General features: G+C 39.0%; 1 protein-coding gene across 1 annotated transcript; it reads left to right on the forward strand.

Moving 5' to 3' along the window:
* The first annotated feature begins 763 nt into the window (after positions 1–763).
* On the forward strand, positions 764–12,929 carry morc3a (MORC family CW-type zinc finger 3a). The gene is given in 20 exon segments (XM_040149224.1): positions 764–906; positions 2,625–2,697; positions 4,028–4,160; positions 4,527–4,753; positions 5,098–5,254; positions 6,866–7,007; positions 7,924–8,052; positions 8,208–8,327; positions 8,419–8,516; positions 8,655–8,762; positions 8,868–8,996; positions 9,353–9,427; positions 9,600–9,642; positions 9,809–9,919; positions 10,121–10,241; positions 10,327–10,396; positions 10,484–11,545; positions 11,547–11,592; positions 12,187–12,324; positions 12,326–12,929. Coding segments are annotated over 20 exon segments (3,354 nt in total). The 5' UTR covers positions 764–867; the 3' UTR covers positions 12,659–12,929.
* The last annotated feature ends 1,753 nt before the right edge of the window (positions 12,930–14,682 follow it).

Consider the following 14,682-nt stretch of genomic DNA (forward strand, 5'->3'; position numbering starts at 1 on the left):
AACAATGTGTAGTATTAATATTACATTATTATAATAGCAATGACAAGTAATAAATATCACTAATATTCAGGGGACAACTGAGCTCACAATGTGACGACAGGAACTTGCATTTTGACAGATAGCTGTTTAATAACTGCTTTAGGTACGTTTCCATATGGTAGAGTAGAACTTAACAACAGAGCAGGAAAATGTAAATATTAAGGAGGCTCGGGCTGTAGCATATGTGGGAAATATTTCCCTGTTCAAGTATTATTCAATATAAGCACTTATCATTAGTATTATTCAATATTAGTATATAGTATATAGTATTTATCATTAATCAAGTAGTGAGTTAGACGATTATCTAATAATTTTTTCTATTAAATCAGATGATATGGATGTTACACCATTGTTTTAGAACTCCTGCACTTACTGTTTTTTTTTTTATATCAAGAGTTGGAAAAGATATAACACTATTAGTTATGAGACCAAGCCAAATGCATAAAAAAAACGAAAAACACTGGAACTATCCTTAGTTCCAGGGTTGAGGTTGTAGGCTCCACTGGGGCAGGACAAGTGGAAATGTACAAATAACAATATTCTCAAATTCAAGTTCAGTTGCTCCCGGGACCAGCTCGGTTTATATTGTAGGCTTTCTGATTACATGCAATAAATCTACTACATCAGACCCGGTAGACTTCAGTTAGCTACCAGCTAGGTTGAGCTTAACTGTAAAACCGTGCGGTGTGGAGGCCCAAGCCTAAGTGGCCCAGGTGAGGATTTCCTCTTCCCACCTCGGATGTCCCTGTTCGCCAGTTATGCTCCCATCAGTGCGGAACCGCGCGTTCTACTTCGCGTCCTCTTGCTGCCTCCCGTACTTATGACAACATGGCGGCTCAAACGGACCGCGGTATCCCGCTGAGCACGGTGGGTGGAATTTACTTTCTTTCTTTTTTCTTTTTCTTTTTTTTGGCAGTTTTGACAATTGCACTGTGCGTCAACTGATACGAACGGTTAGAAAACGAGCAAATTCGACCAATGCGGGCACTAGGGTTACAAATATTGTACGTATACTGTTTAATATGCCATGTTGACTGTATACACAGACTCTACGGTGCGCTGTGGTCTCATTTTCTCGTTCTTTACCAACAAGTGACCGTTGGCGATTAATGAACTAACGATAAGTAACGTTTGGTTGAAGTCTATCACTGATCTTAGCATCTCCGTCTGCCTGGAAACAAAAACTAACTCGTAGTCATCAAGTGAAGCACTTAACCAAGGCTAAAGTTGGCTTCCGGTTCGCTAGTTTATTTTCTCCTGTCTCTTAACGTACTCCGCTTAACATCACGCAGGTTATGTCAGGCTGTAGACTGGTTAAACCCGCAGCCGTGTCCCGATTCCGTACAGAGCCACAAACCCTACACTTGTGCTGTTTTTGTTCGGGAATTGAATGATCGTATGACCCCGCGCCGAGCTAAAAACACCAAACTGCGTCCCTGTAACACAGCCTGCCAAAGTGGTGATGTTTTTGGGGACACGTTAAGTGTTTTCCCGAGGATTTAATACATTTTTTAATGTTTGTTTACCCTTTTTAATTTCATTGTGTATTACAGTGCGGGGCGAAGTCTGTTATCGCATTTAGGAAAAAAAAAAAAAAAAAAGACGGTTTCAATTTTCCCTCATTTCAGACAACACAAGACATAGGCTGGTACGCGTAAAGCCGCTTATGACAAATTCCGCTTATGCTAAATCGCATGAAGACTTGCAGGCATAAACTTTATGGAAAATGTTTAATTTTCAGGTTGATCCCATATCGCCGCTTTCTCTGTTTAAGAAACCCAGGGACAAGTAAACGTGTATTTTATTTGCGTACAGACGGGTGACCAGAAATGTCTTTTCTTTGTTGTAAATCACAAAAGCCTCTGCCTCGTTGCATGTACCACAGTGTGTATCCTAGTGACGAATAACTGGGTTAGGAAGCTTCTGGAGCTCTCTTAAATGATCTGTGTGCTGAGACCGAGTCTTAACAGTGAGGAATGTTTCTGTGGCATCTGTTCTTACTTCTCAAAATGTTGACGTACTTAAGACCAAGTCACTCTAGGTCTAGATGATCATTTAAAGCCACCAACAAGGCAGGTGCTGTCGGTAGAGTCACATTTGTTCCGATGAAGACAACAGGCACCGTCGGTCAGACAGACTGACCGGAGCAACACGCTCAGTAGGCGTCGGAGTGTTTGTCAATCTCTCAATTCTTTTCCTGATCTTGGTGTCACGATTCAGTTCAGAGTCGATTCTCGATTCAAAACAATTCTTGCGTCAATAAGTCGAGGGGATGAGTGGGGTTGAGGGGGCACTAGATTTTTGGCTCTTAACACACAAATGTATTAGAGGTCATTTGAACCACCCTCCTCAAACCCGGGGAGGCCAACGTTCACAAATAACACAATTAACAGCAAGAACGTCAGCCCACCTTTTGGAGTCATCCTGGCTGTGAGTCTCAAGAAGAGGGACAGACAAGATAAAGTGTTCATGGAACACAGACAAGGACTTTACTGAACAAACGAAAACATGTTTCACAAAAGAAAAATCATCAGAATTAAACACATCGTGATCTGATGTACAAAAATAATTTGCTCCACTTGCAGCTTTCTCCCAGGTTTCTTCATACCAACTCCACCAGCCACACCTGGCCCTTCAGTGCCATTGCTGAGCTCATAGGTGAGTCATCATCCCAGGGTTTAATTTTCAAATGAAACTGTATGACTTACTTAAGTTTCTCTTTTACTACGCACTATTGATGTTCCTAGTTGACCTGCAAGACTGAGATTCTCGGATGACAAGATAATTATCCTTTGCTTATTTGCTATCAAATGTTTGTGACGTAAGCAAACTATGTTTAAATGCATTCAAATGCAGATGGGACTTACTTTTCCATCCCCAGGACCGATTTCTGTCAAATTGAAAAGAATGTCTAAAATATAAAATATGTCTTCATCTTTATTCCACACCAAGATTGCTCTCTGCAAACAAACAACCAACAATGTTAAAAGCTGCAGCAGACATTTGAACTTAACAACACTCCTTCAAAAACATCATCATCAAAAGGGCCTGATTTAAATATCATCATATACTGTATATTGGCTTTGATGTACTAGTGTTGTAATGACAATCAGGTGCTGAGGTAAAGGCCGGTACTGAATATTGTATGAAAGGAGTGCAGGGGCTCTGTAAGGATTTTACAGTTCATTGAACGTCAAGTTCAAATTCCAGTTTACCACAAAACAAACCTCAACTCCTCTCCCCATTTTGAGACTGAGTACATTTACAGGGTAGCTGCAGGTCTTTAAAAGTGAATATTTTATCTTGCCTGCTGGGAGACATTACACATATATTAAAGTGGACAGTGGATTGTGCTGCCGGAGGATGTTCATTCCTTTTTCTTGGAGTTTCAGTCAGTACCATTCATTCATGCCATTCATTTTTTTTCCCGCTTTTCCAGGTCTGGGTTGTATTAATTAATTACATCATCAGGGATTATTGTTGAAGAAAAGGTGATATACTGTAATAATGAGTAATTCTAGATCATATCATCCCTATTGTTTTTCCATCATACTTAATACTTTAACCGGTATGACTCTGAAACAGGTATTTAAATTGTATTCAATATAGTATTAAAAAGGTCTTTAAAAGTGTTGGATTTAACTTGGTGAACCCTTCAGAAACTGTAATTTATAATTGTTGTTCTCTGATTTATTTCAATAATAAATTTCTACTTACGCTGTCTATTATTGGTTAATTTTTAAATAACTATTGGAGCTCTGTGGATGTTTATGCGATGCACTCACTCTTTGTCTGCTGTCATTGAGATTTCTGTACAATAAAATGTTAATTCACAATTCTTTTCCAAACAACTTCATTGTGTCTTTGTAAATTCTGTCTTTATTTTTTATGCCTGTTTTCAGAGGCAAAGAATATTCTTCGCAAAACTTTGGGGGGGGTGTCATTTGAATTTAATATGTTCCTAAAATTGAATTCTATTTTCTTACAGACAATGCCTATGATCCAGATGTCAGTGCCAAACAGTTCTGGATTGATAACACTGTGGTCAGAGGACAACAATGCCTCAGCTTTATGGATAATGGAAATGGACTGGACTCTGAAACTATGCATAAGATGCTCAGGTACAGACACAGCTGCTTGACATTTCTGGAAAATTATTGGAAAATAAGTTTAATAGTTCGTGCACTTTTAACATTTTTGGAACTGGTGTTAGTTTATATCTTTGAAGATCTACTGTCCATTTTAATTTTTATATTTGTTCAGAAACTTATTCAGAAACCATTATTCATTGTAGGGTGTACTGGTCTACCGAAAGTCACACTGCACTGCCAGTATTGACATACATTGTAATGAGCAGCACCTAAAACCTTTTAAATACAATCTTTAGATAGGATTTGGAACAAGTCAAATTTTCAGGGATGAATGTGACTAATCATGATGCATTTCATATACTTACTAAAAAGTATTGCATATTTTTCCCCCCTAAGCTTTGGGTACAGTGATAAGACTGCTGTAAACGGTGTAGCACCAATAGGTATCTACGGCAACGGCTTCAAGTCGGGATCCATGCGTCTTGGCAGAGACGCCATCGTCTTTTCCAAGTCGAAGAGCACTTCATGTGTCGGGATGCTCTCTCAGACCTACCTGGAAAAGATCAGCGCTAACCAAATAATTGTACCAATTGTCAGCTTTGAACAGACAAAAAACAGCAAGAATATCCTTTATCTAATGTATTCATTCACATCACATGTTAACAGATACAATGTTAATATCTTCTTGATTTATTGGTATCATTAAAATACCGTGTGTACTCAACTGAATTTGGTACAGGAAGACTGTACAAAATTCTGATCTGATACATTTTAAATTTTTTCTCAATGTGAAAAGGGTCTGGGTGTAGTTATTCATTTTTGAATTCTATGTAGGCTGGATTAAAAGCCTACATATATTTTTTTGTGAATTTGACATGTTTTACGGAGGCACATTTTCTCTCAATCATACATCAGCCATATCTCTGTTTGTCCTAATTTTTCAAGTTGTCCTTAACTTAAGCCCTACTCTCTGTACGAGAGGAGTACAAAGCCAGTCTGCAGGACATCCTGCTCCATTCCCCTTTCAAAACACAGGAGGAGCTCCTCACTGAGCTCAGTGCCATCACTCCCCCCTGGTCCACAGGAAAAACCGGCACACGGATCATCATCTGGAATCTCCGCAGGTCTGTCTATAGTCCACACATACCATGGCATGAAAAAGTTTGGGCACCCCAGGTCAAAATTTCTGTTACTGTGACCTGATTTCCAAAAACGCATAACATTAAAGTTGATACATTTGTTTGATATTTTAAGCAAGATTACTTTTTATTTCCATCTTTTACAGTTGAAAAAAGAAAAAAAGGAAAAGGGTCCCAAAAAAAGTTTGGGCAACCTGCATAGTCAGTACTTAGCAACAGCCCCTTTCACAAGTATCACAGCTTGTAAACGCTTTTTGTAGCAGCTAAGAGTCTTGCAGTTCTTGTTTGGGGGATTTTTGCCCATTCTTCCTTACAAAATCCTTCTAGCTCTGTGAGATTCTTGAGTCGTCTTGCATGCTCTGCTCTTTTGAGGTCTATCAAAAGATTTTTCATGATGTTTAGGTCAGGGGACTGTCACGGCCGTGGCAAAACCTTCAGCCCTCGCTCTTGAGGTGTGTTTAGGATCATTATCCTGTTGTAGAAGGCATCCTCTTTTCATCTTCAGCTTTTTTACAGACAGATGTTTGCTCCCAGATTTTGATGGTATTTAACTGAATCCATTCTTCCTTCTACCAGTCAAATGTTCCCCTTCCCACTGGCTGCATCACAAGCCCAAAGCAAGATCGACCCCCAGGCTTAACGGTTAGAGAGGTTTTCGTTTCATGAAATTCTGCATCCCTTTTTCTCCAAACATATCTTTGCTCATCGCAGCCAAAAAGCTCTATTTTAACTTCATCAGTCTAGAGGACTTGTTTCCACAATGTCTCAGGCATGTTTATATATTCTTTTGCAAACTTTTGACGCTGAACTTTGTGGTGAGGAGGCAGGAAAGGTTTTATTCTGATGACTCTTCCATGAAGGTCATATTTGTGCAGGTGTTGCTGCACAGTAGAACAGTGCACCACCACTCCAGAGTCTCCTAAATCTTCCTGAAGGTCTTTTGCCATCAAACGGGGGTTTTGATTTTCCTTTTTAGCAAAAGTTTTCTTGGTCTTCCAGACCTCTACTTGACCTCCACCATTCCTGTTAACTGCCATTTCTTAATTAGACTACGAACTGAGGAAACAGCTACCTGAAAACATTTTGCTATCTTCTCATAGCCTTCTCCTGCTTTGTGGGCATCAATTATTTTAGACTTATGTATGGTGTTCCTTTCCTTTTTTTCACTCTAAACTTGTACAAAACAAAAAATGTTTAATCTCTAACTTAATGCTCTTTGGAAATCATTTCTTCTCATCATTTCTTCTTCTCATCTTGTCACTTAGCTGTTGACACTAACATACATTTTGACCTGGTGTGCCCAAACTTTTTCATGCCACTGTACATGTGCAGGTTTTTACATGTATGTTTTATTTCAGAAGCTAAGTGGTAATGTGTAGAGGATCATTTACAGTGTTTTGTGCTATGGCTCTAGTAAAAACCTCAGATTTGTACAGTGACGAACAGTGATAGAGGCCCATATGCCTATCTTGTTTATTTCAATTCAATTCAATTCAGTTTTATATATATAGCACCAAATTATAACAGAGGTTATCTCAGAGCACTTTTCATATAGAGCAGGTCTAGATCGTACTCTTTATGTTTTCTTCTTAATAGGACATCTACTGGAACAGTAGAGTTTGATTTTGAGAATGACCGTTACGATATCCGAATTCCATCTGATGTCACCGAGGCAGTGAACGACTTTCCTCAACATCAGATCACATCACACATCCCTAGGAGTCTTAACTCGCTGCGGGTAAGGAGCAATCATGTGGGGATGTCCTCAAAAAGTCATCATGACTCTGTTATACCTACGTCAGGTACAATTTTTATACATTACCCACACACATTCACTTGTTAACATATTATACGATGTCATGTAAACAAACATCAAAAACTTAAATTTTTAAAGTCCCCCTCCACTGAAAAATGTGTTTTGCTTTATTACTTCACTTGGATATTTGACCTTCACTGTGTAGAATGATGTATGTGCAGAGTTTGTCACTAGAAGGCTGTTTATACAATCATCTGCTGAAAGGAGAAAATTTCTCTGAGCTCAACCTAAATCTATGTTTAAAACGTCCATCTGCCAGCAGGAGTTTTAGTTTGGAAGCCAGTGGTGCTTCAGTGTGAAACTTACATAAGTTTGATGTGGAAATTTGAAACCTCCAGTGCTTATATGATATTGAGAATGACCATTTCAATGAAGTAGGAGACATGTTGTGTCCAGCAGTTAAACTTTTGAAATGACCAATAGTTGCATATTTATAGATTCCAGACTTTTCACTGAGGGAGAAGGAGTAGATGTGGTCAGTGTAGAAATGGACTTTATTGTTGAAAAACTATATCAGTCACAAATTAGTATTCAAAGCAGAGAATTTTTATGAGTCTTAATACATATCTGAAGGGTGTCTGTAATAAATACAATTGGGCTAATCACAGGTTTTTGGTGCTTTTTTTTTTTTTTGCATAATTTGTGAAGCTTAGGCCAATTGGTTTTTTTAATTAAATGCATTTAATTGTATGTAATCTCTCTTTGTGTGTATCCAAGTGAAAGAAAAAAATCATAAAAACGTTTCACTTATGATTCTTTGTCTCTCCTAACTTATGACTCTAACACTTTTCCTTTGCTTTTATGACTAAATTGATAGTTGTGTTTTTAATGGGTGCAGACATATTGCAGTATTCTGTACCTGAAGCCTCGGATGCAGGTCATCATACGTGGTCAAAAGGTGAAATCTCAGCTCATCAATAAGAGTCTGGCTTGCATCAGAAAGGACCACTACAAGCCGACTTTCCTGGTATCCTTTCATCAGAGGTTTTCTAGGGCTGTGCCTTTTTTTTCTTTTTCTTTTTTAAATTAATTTGTGCCTACATTAATACGTAGGGGACAAATGGGTGTGCATCGAAAGTGTTTATATCTCTGCTCTTGGGTTTTCCTTAGATGTTATTTCAGAACAAACGCATTCCTATCACTTTCGGGTATAACACCAACAGTAAAGACCAGTATGGTATTATGATGTACCACAAGAATCGTCTCATCAGAGCCTACGAACGTGTGGGCTGCCAGCTTAAGGTGAGTTTCTGCTGCTACAGTGATTGTGTCTATCGACACATTCTAAATGTTATGATCCGGTGTTTGTCTCATGAATCTTTGCCTTATACAGGCCAACAGCCAAGCCGTTGGTGTCATTGGGGTGATAGAGTGTAACTTTCTGGATCCTACACACAACAAACAGAGCTTTATGGAGAACGATAAGTACAGGTAAATGGCATCAATTCTGTTTTCAGTTTTGATCAGATTGGTTTGATTGTTTTAATAATCTTGATCACATTCCTGCATTATTGGTCAACACACGGCCAGAAATGTAGATGACTAAAGTGCCCAATTTTCTTGGTTCAGGAAAACTATGACCAATTTGGGGATCAAACTGGAGGAGTACTGGAAAGAAATCCGCTACAGGAGGAACAGAGACAATCCAAACAGCACCACACCAGTGGAAGATACCATGTCAGTACATTTGCAGTAACTGACTGACTGTATTCTACATGCATATTTGTCTAACCATGTTGATCCCTTACATGCTCTGATACTTGTCTCTCTTTATGTCCTCAGGAAGCGACCAGATCAAAACTGGGTGCAGTGTGATGACTGTTTGCAGTGGCGCAAACTCCCCGATGGGATTGACTGCAGCAAGCTGCCAGATAAATGGTTCTGTCATATGAACCCTGATCCTCAGTTCAGGTAACCAGAACATTATCAATAAACCTGCCACAATAATCATAATCTGATGTAATTAAATAAAACAATATAACTGGAAAAAGTCAGCTCATATTCCTATCCAGATTTGTGGATCAACTCTGTAGGATTATTTAGGATTATTTCTAGATTTACACATAATAATTGTTACTGTTACTTGTTCTGTATACATGTAGCATCATGTATAAAACCTTTTGTCCTAAAAGAGTTTAAGGTCGATGTTATGCCTTGACTGATGATTGATGATATCAAGGCATTTGGTTAAAAATAGCTTAATGTCGCTTGGTCTCAGTGGATGTTTGCTGATGTTTTTCAATCTCTTATCTAATATGCCCTCCTAGGAGCTGCATGGTAGAGGAGGAACCTGAGGACTCTGATGTTGACCAGCCTTCATACTGCAAGACCTATAAACAACAGTGAGTCACAAATTTCCACTAAAACACTGCCATGCGTTTTGCTCAAAAATGTAATTCAATATTTAGACTCCAATAATAATTGTATATCATTATATTAAACTGCCAAAATTAGATCTCACATGATAACTGGCTCATGTTGTGGGTCCTTACCTCCGTTCCCTCTCTTTTACAGAGAGAAGGAGGACAAAAAGCAGCAAAAGAAGAAAAAAGAAAAAGTAAGGACACATTTTTATAAATCACCTGGGATTGTTAGTTTCTCCACATGGTAACTGTAACACCTCAGCGCGATTTGGAATAAATAGTTCTTTTACTGGTGGTGTTGATTTCTGATTCCATAGAAGTTAAGACATTAATATTGCTTTTCGGAACCTGTTCGTCTAGGACGAGGAGGATCAAAAGCTTCAGGAAGAGCAGCGTCTGGCTAATCTTGCCAAGCAGAACAAGGTTCTTAGACTGCAGCAGGAAGACCTGAAACAGCAGCTGCGTCAAACAGTGCGATTTCCTATTTGACACTAAGGGGGCTGAGGGTGATGACTAAAGTTGTTTAGTTTTTATTTAAGATAGAGATTGTGTTTATAGTCTAGTCGTTTAATAAATAAAGATGGTGGATATTGTTTAGTAATATGAACAATTAAAAAATGTTAAAAAAATTACGTGTTTCTATCTTTGTTTGCTTTTTGTTCTTGTTGATAGACTGTCCTTTCCCCCCGGACTCCAACTACCCCAGGGAATAAGTTTAAAACCCAGTCACTACTGGGGGTTGCTGTGAGAGCGGCATCCTCTCCAGTAATGTCCTCCACCATTTCACAAGCTGGTAAGAAAAAATACTATTTGTGAGTGACAGCAAGAAAAGTGTGAGAGATTAAGATATTAATAAATCTTTTCTTCTTTCTCTGTAGCTTGCAGCCCTTCCAGTAGCAGTTATCCAGTTATTTCTAATGTATGCTCTCTGTCAGCAGGTCCCCAGAGGTATGATTTTGTGATGTTTGTGAGCCTAAAGATATAAATTTCACTTTGTTTAAGAAGTATATTAACTGTGCATTGTGTACACTGCAGGGGGAAAAGAACACAGCCTGTTAGTCCACAAACAACACCCAAAAGACCTCGAGTAAATGGCTTCCATAGGAGCACTTCAGATATCCCCTCATCAGCGGATGTGAGCCCACTGTGCTCCCCATCGGTGCACGTTGATACTGATGATGAGGATGATACTGATGACACTGATGATGACATTTTTATCTTGGAGACTGCCAGTACGCCCAAGCCAAAAAAGCCATGCTTTGATTTGACTAAAGTGAAGACAGAGGAAGAGCCAAGTGATGCGAATGTCTGCATGCTGTTGGAGTGTGGCAATGATGCCGCTGTGGATGCCGCCTCAGAGACGAATGCCGCGAAAACAAGCTCTACAGGGTCGGCAGCTGTGGGTACCCGCCCCCCCTCAGCACCTCTTCCAGAGCTGGCCAGCACTGCCACCCAGACAGAAGTACCCAAAGTGAAGAAGGAAAAGGAGGACCAAAATAAAGCTGAAGGGGACAGGAGAGCAGGGCAGAGTACATCTAATAAGAATGGTAAAGAACAGAGTCAACACATGGACATTGAGGTCTGCAGCACTGATCAAAGAGTAATTAAGCAAGAGAACGGGGGAGACACTCAAATTGACCATCAAGAAAACCATTCCCTGCTGAACAGAGTGACACATCATCTTGAAAGTGACAAAGCTGCAGGACCTTCCTGTGCAGACGCCTGTGATACAAAATACTCTCCACTTCTCCACCCCGGTATTACTGAGGTAAGGGAACAACACGACCAGCTCCTTGACCTCATGCAGGCAACAGCTCAGGAAAGAGACTCCTATAAAGAGCAGGTTGATAAACTTACCTGCCAGCTGCAAGACCTGCAAAGCAGACTGCAGGAGCTGTCTCAGATCAATATGAAGGAGTGCTCTCACAAGGCCTGCCAGACAGAGGTGGGGGAGGACTACAAAAGTCTGTTTGAGAAGGCCAAACAGAAAATCAATGAACTGATTAAGGACAAAAAGGCTTTACTGGCAGCTACTGAGACCAGGACCAGTACTGTTCAAGGTGAGGAAAAGGACGCTGATGAGATTGCACTGCAAGTTGCCTCTTGATCAAAGAAACAAGGAGAAGGAGGAACTGCGCTCACAGGTTAGTCTTTCAGCTGTGTTTTGAACAATTAAAATTACCAAGAACTCTTTAAATGTACATATGGGCATGTGAGTATTGTTTTAAGACAGACTTGAAAAAAATGTGAACGTATCCTTTAATGCGGATGTTATACACCTTTTCCTCAATTCTATTACCTAAGGCATTGTTACAAGCTGAAAATGCTACTTGACATCTTTTTAAAAAACTGCTTCCAAGTCTTTGGCATGACGGATCAGTCTTGACCTTTTTGAGAACATTGTGTAACAAAATAATGTAAAGTAAGAGGTCAGTGAATGGATATGGCACATGTGTCATCATGTGACATACGTGTGATATTTGAGATTGGAAGACCATGACATGAAGTGGAAAGCTCTGAAAAGCTAGTAAGAGGACTTTTTGTTACACCTGCTTCCAGGTCTGCTTCCAACACTGATAAGAATTATGAATACATTTGTAAAACCAAAATAATTCACAAACAACATATTATGTATATGTTATTATGTATACAATGTTTAAGTCATCATGTGTCCTTCATACATATCATTATGTACTGTTTTCTTTCCTCTTGGGGATCACTGTGTGCTACGCCACCAGTTGGACAGTCTGGAGGAGGAAAGGGCCACACTGGCAGCCCAGTATGAAGAGCTCAGGTTGAGCCTGCAGCAGCAGAGGGAAAATGCACAAGAAGGAAGCACAAGTCCACAAAGAGCCAGCGATTCCTTCTGCATGAGCAGATACAGAGGAGGCAGAAGGGACAGCAATCTCTGGCACAGATTCAAGCTCAGATACATTCAGAAGGTTAAACTGTTGTAAAATCACTCCCCTTACATGTTGTATGAAATGTCACAGAAGTATCACTCTTACAAAGCCATTTATGGCAACACAGCAGATCAATGGTCTAAATCTGAGTTTCCCTCTCTGTATTTGTCCCCCTTTCATCTCCCTTTCCCTAAGTTTGCTTGAGCTTCGGCAGAACATTGGGCGCCTTCTCGTCACCTTCGTGCCTGCTCTGGACCTGGGCCGAGTGAATTATAAGTTAAATGTAATTGATGAGATCCCACTCTGATGTGGAGTTTGTTGGAGCATTGGGGCAGAGGGACAGGGCACAAAATGAATGAAAAAAAATCATCAAATCCTAGACTGAGGTACCGCATTACACCTGTAAATACTTAATACAGATTCCTATGAGTGTGAAAAAATTTAAGTCATATTAATATAAAAGTATGTACAGGTTTACAGATTTCACTGTATATTGATGTATAGTATATGCAAAACCCTATGACCTGCTTTGCATTGTTTCTTTCAAAAAAAAAAAAAAAGCAATATAACACTAAAATCACAGCATTCATAAATGAGTTATATGCCACACGTTTTGAAGGTTTTGCGTAGAATCATAAAAGTAGACAATTCATCAGTCAAATGTGAGATGTTGATCTGGTCATTGTAGTGTATTAAAATCACAGTATTGCGTTTTCTTGAGGTTTTCCAAACAAAAAGAGATCTTGTTCTGGTTGTTTTGGAAAAGCCCCCTGCTCTGTATCTAATTCCGTTTCACAACGACAACTGTTTTCTCTTTGCTTTGTATTGAACCATGTTTTGTATACATTCTGTCAAATATATTTTTTTAATTCCAATCTTTGCTCTGTGATGAAATGCTCTGTGGCACAGTATCATTGGTATCCTTGTGAACATTTCTGAACACACAAGATGTGGCTGGTGATGAGCCTTTCAGTACGTTTCTGAATGATACAAACTGAAACCGAAAGAGTTAGCGCAAACTTCCCGCTAAGTCCTTGAATAGGTTGTGCTTGCGTACGCAATGTCTAGTAGCAAACCATGATAGAGAACCGAATCTGCATGTTGTGCCTGTAGGAAAGTAGTTCTTCCTCTCTGGGCTGAGGGGTTACGAATGGTGGTAGATACAGATCTCCATATCCCAGTGTATCAGATGAAATGATTATATTTTTCTTTAAACACCCAAAAAGTCTTTGGAGGGACACTGAACATCATACAGTGTAGTGGCTGATGTGTATGAGAACAAATTTCCATCACATTTCACAGAAACTCAGTTATTTATTAGTGTAGTAATTATTTCAAAGATAAGTTTCAATGATGTGTAAATGTTCCCTTAATAAGACAGTTTTGCATACTATACTTTAAACTGCATATCACAGGTTCATATACATTTTATACAGTATCAGTTAAAGCAACTGAGCGTGTTATTCAATATATTCAATTTATGCACACAATATTTCCCTTGAAGGTACAAATTTAGTTAAGATAGTTTTCTACCAATACTGACCAATACTTGTTGTAATTGTTACATTTACTTAACTTAAAACAAACCTGTGTACTTCTTCCACCAGTACTTCTTCCAAGTGAGAGCTAGCCAAGTAAAGAAGCTAACACGAGTCTAAATTGATAATAATATGAATGAGCAGAAAGAAACTCATAAATTACACTTCAAAATATTCATTTATTAGCATATTTTAGAGAATCGGCAAAACAGATGTAATAAACATGGCGGTGGAAAACTCAGGTGAGCTCGTTCTCTTAGATACATCCAATAATCTGACGCTGAACTTCGTTTATGATTCGTACCTTCCGATTCGGCATCTAAGGCGAAACATAAAGGAACTTTCAAGCGACCGATTCTGAGTTTTTTGCAACAACCTATTGTTGTGAAACTGTGTTAGACATCCTAGTTGAAGTCTTAACGCTGTTGGGATGTCGCTGTCAAATTTCGGAAACCTTTATTTTATTTATGAAAGCAAAAAAAAAAAAAAAAAAAAGAAATAATGATAATAAACCTCTTTTAAAAAATGGCGATTTAGGGTTTTCTCTATCAAGACACTAGAGGACCAAGTATAGCTTAAAAAAAGAACATACCTTTATAATCCTGTTTAAAAACCGGTCTCAGATTTATGAAACCTTCATCCTCTTTCTGAAAACCTGCCCCCAAAAAGGGCAATTCACTGCTACTTTTTTTTTTCTAGCCATTTAAACCACATCAGACCAGGTCTACATCAGAAACCGCAAAAGACAGTTTTCACAACTGTGTTTTAGCAGTTGCTGGAGACTAATTTGTAA

This window comes from Xiphias gladius, chromosome 16 (assembly GCF_016859285.1).
Source record: "Xiphias gladius isolate SHS-SW01 ecotype Sanya breed wild chromosome 16, ASM1685928v1, whole genome shotgun sequence".
NCBI classification, from domain to species: Eukaryota; Metazoa; Chordata; class Actinopteri; order Istiophoriformes; family Xiphiidae; genus Xiphias; species Xiphias gladius.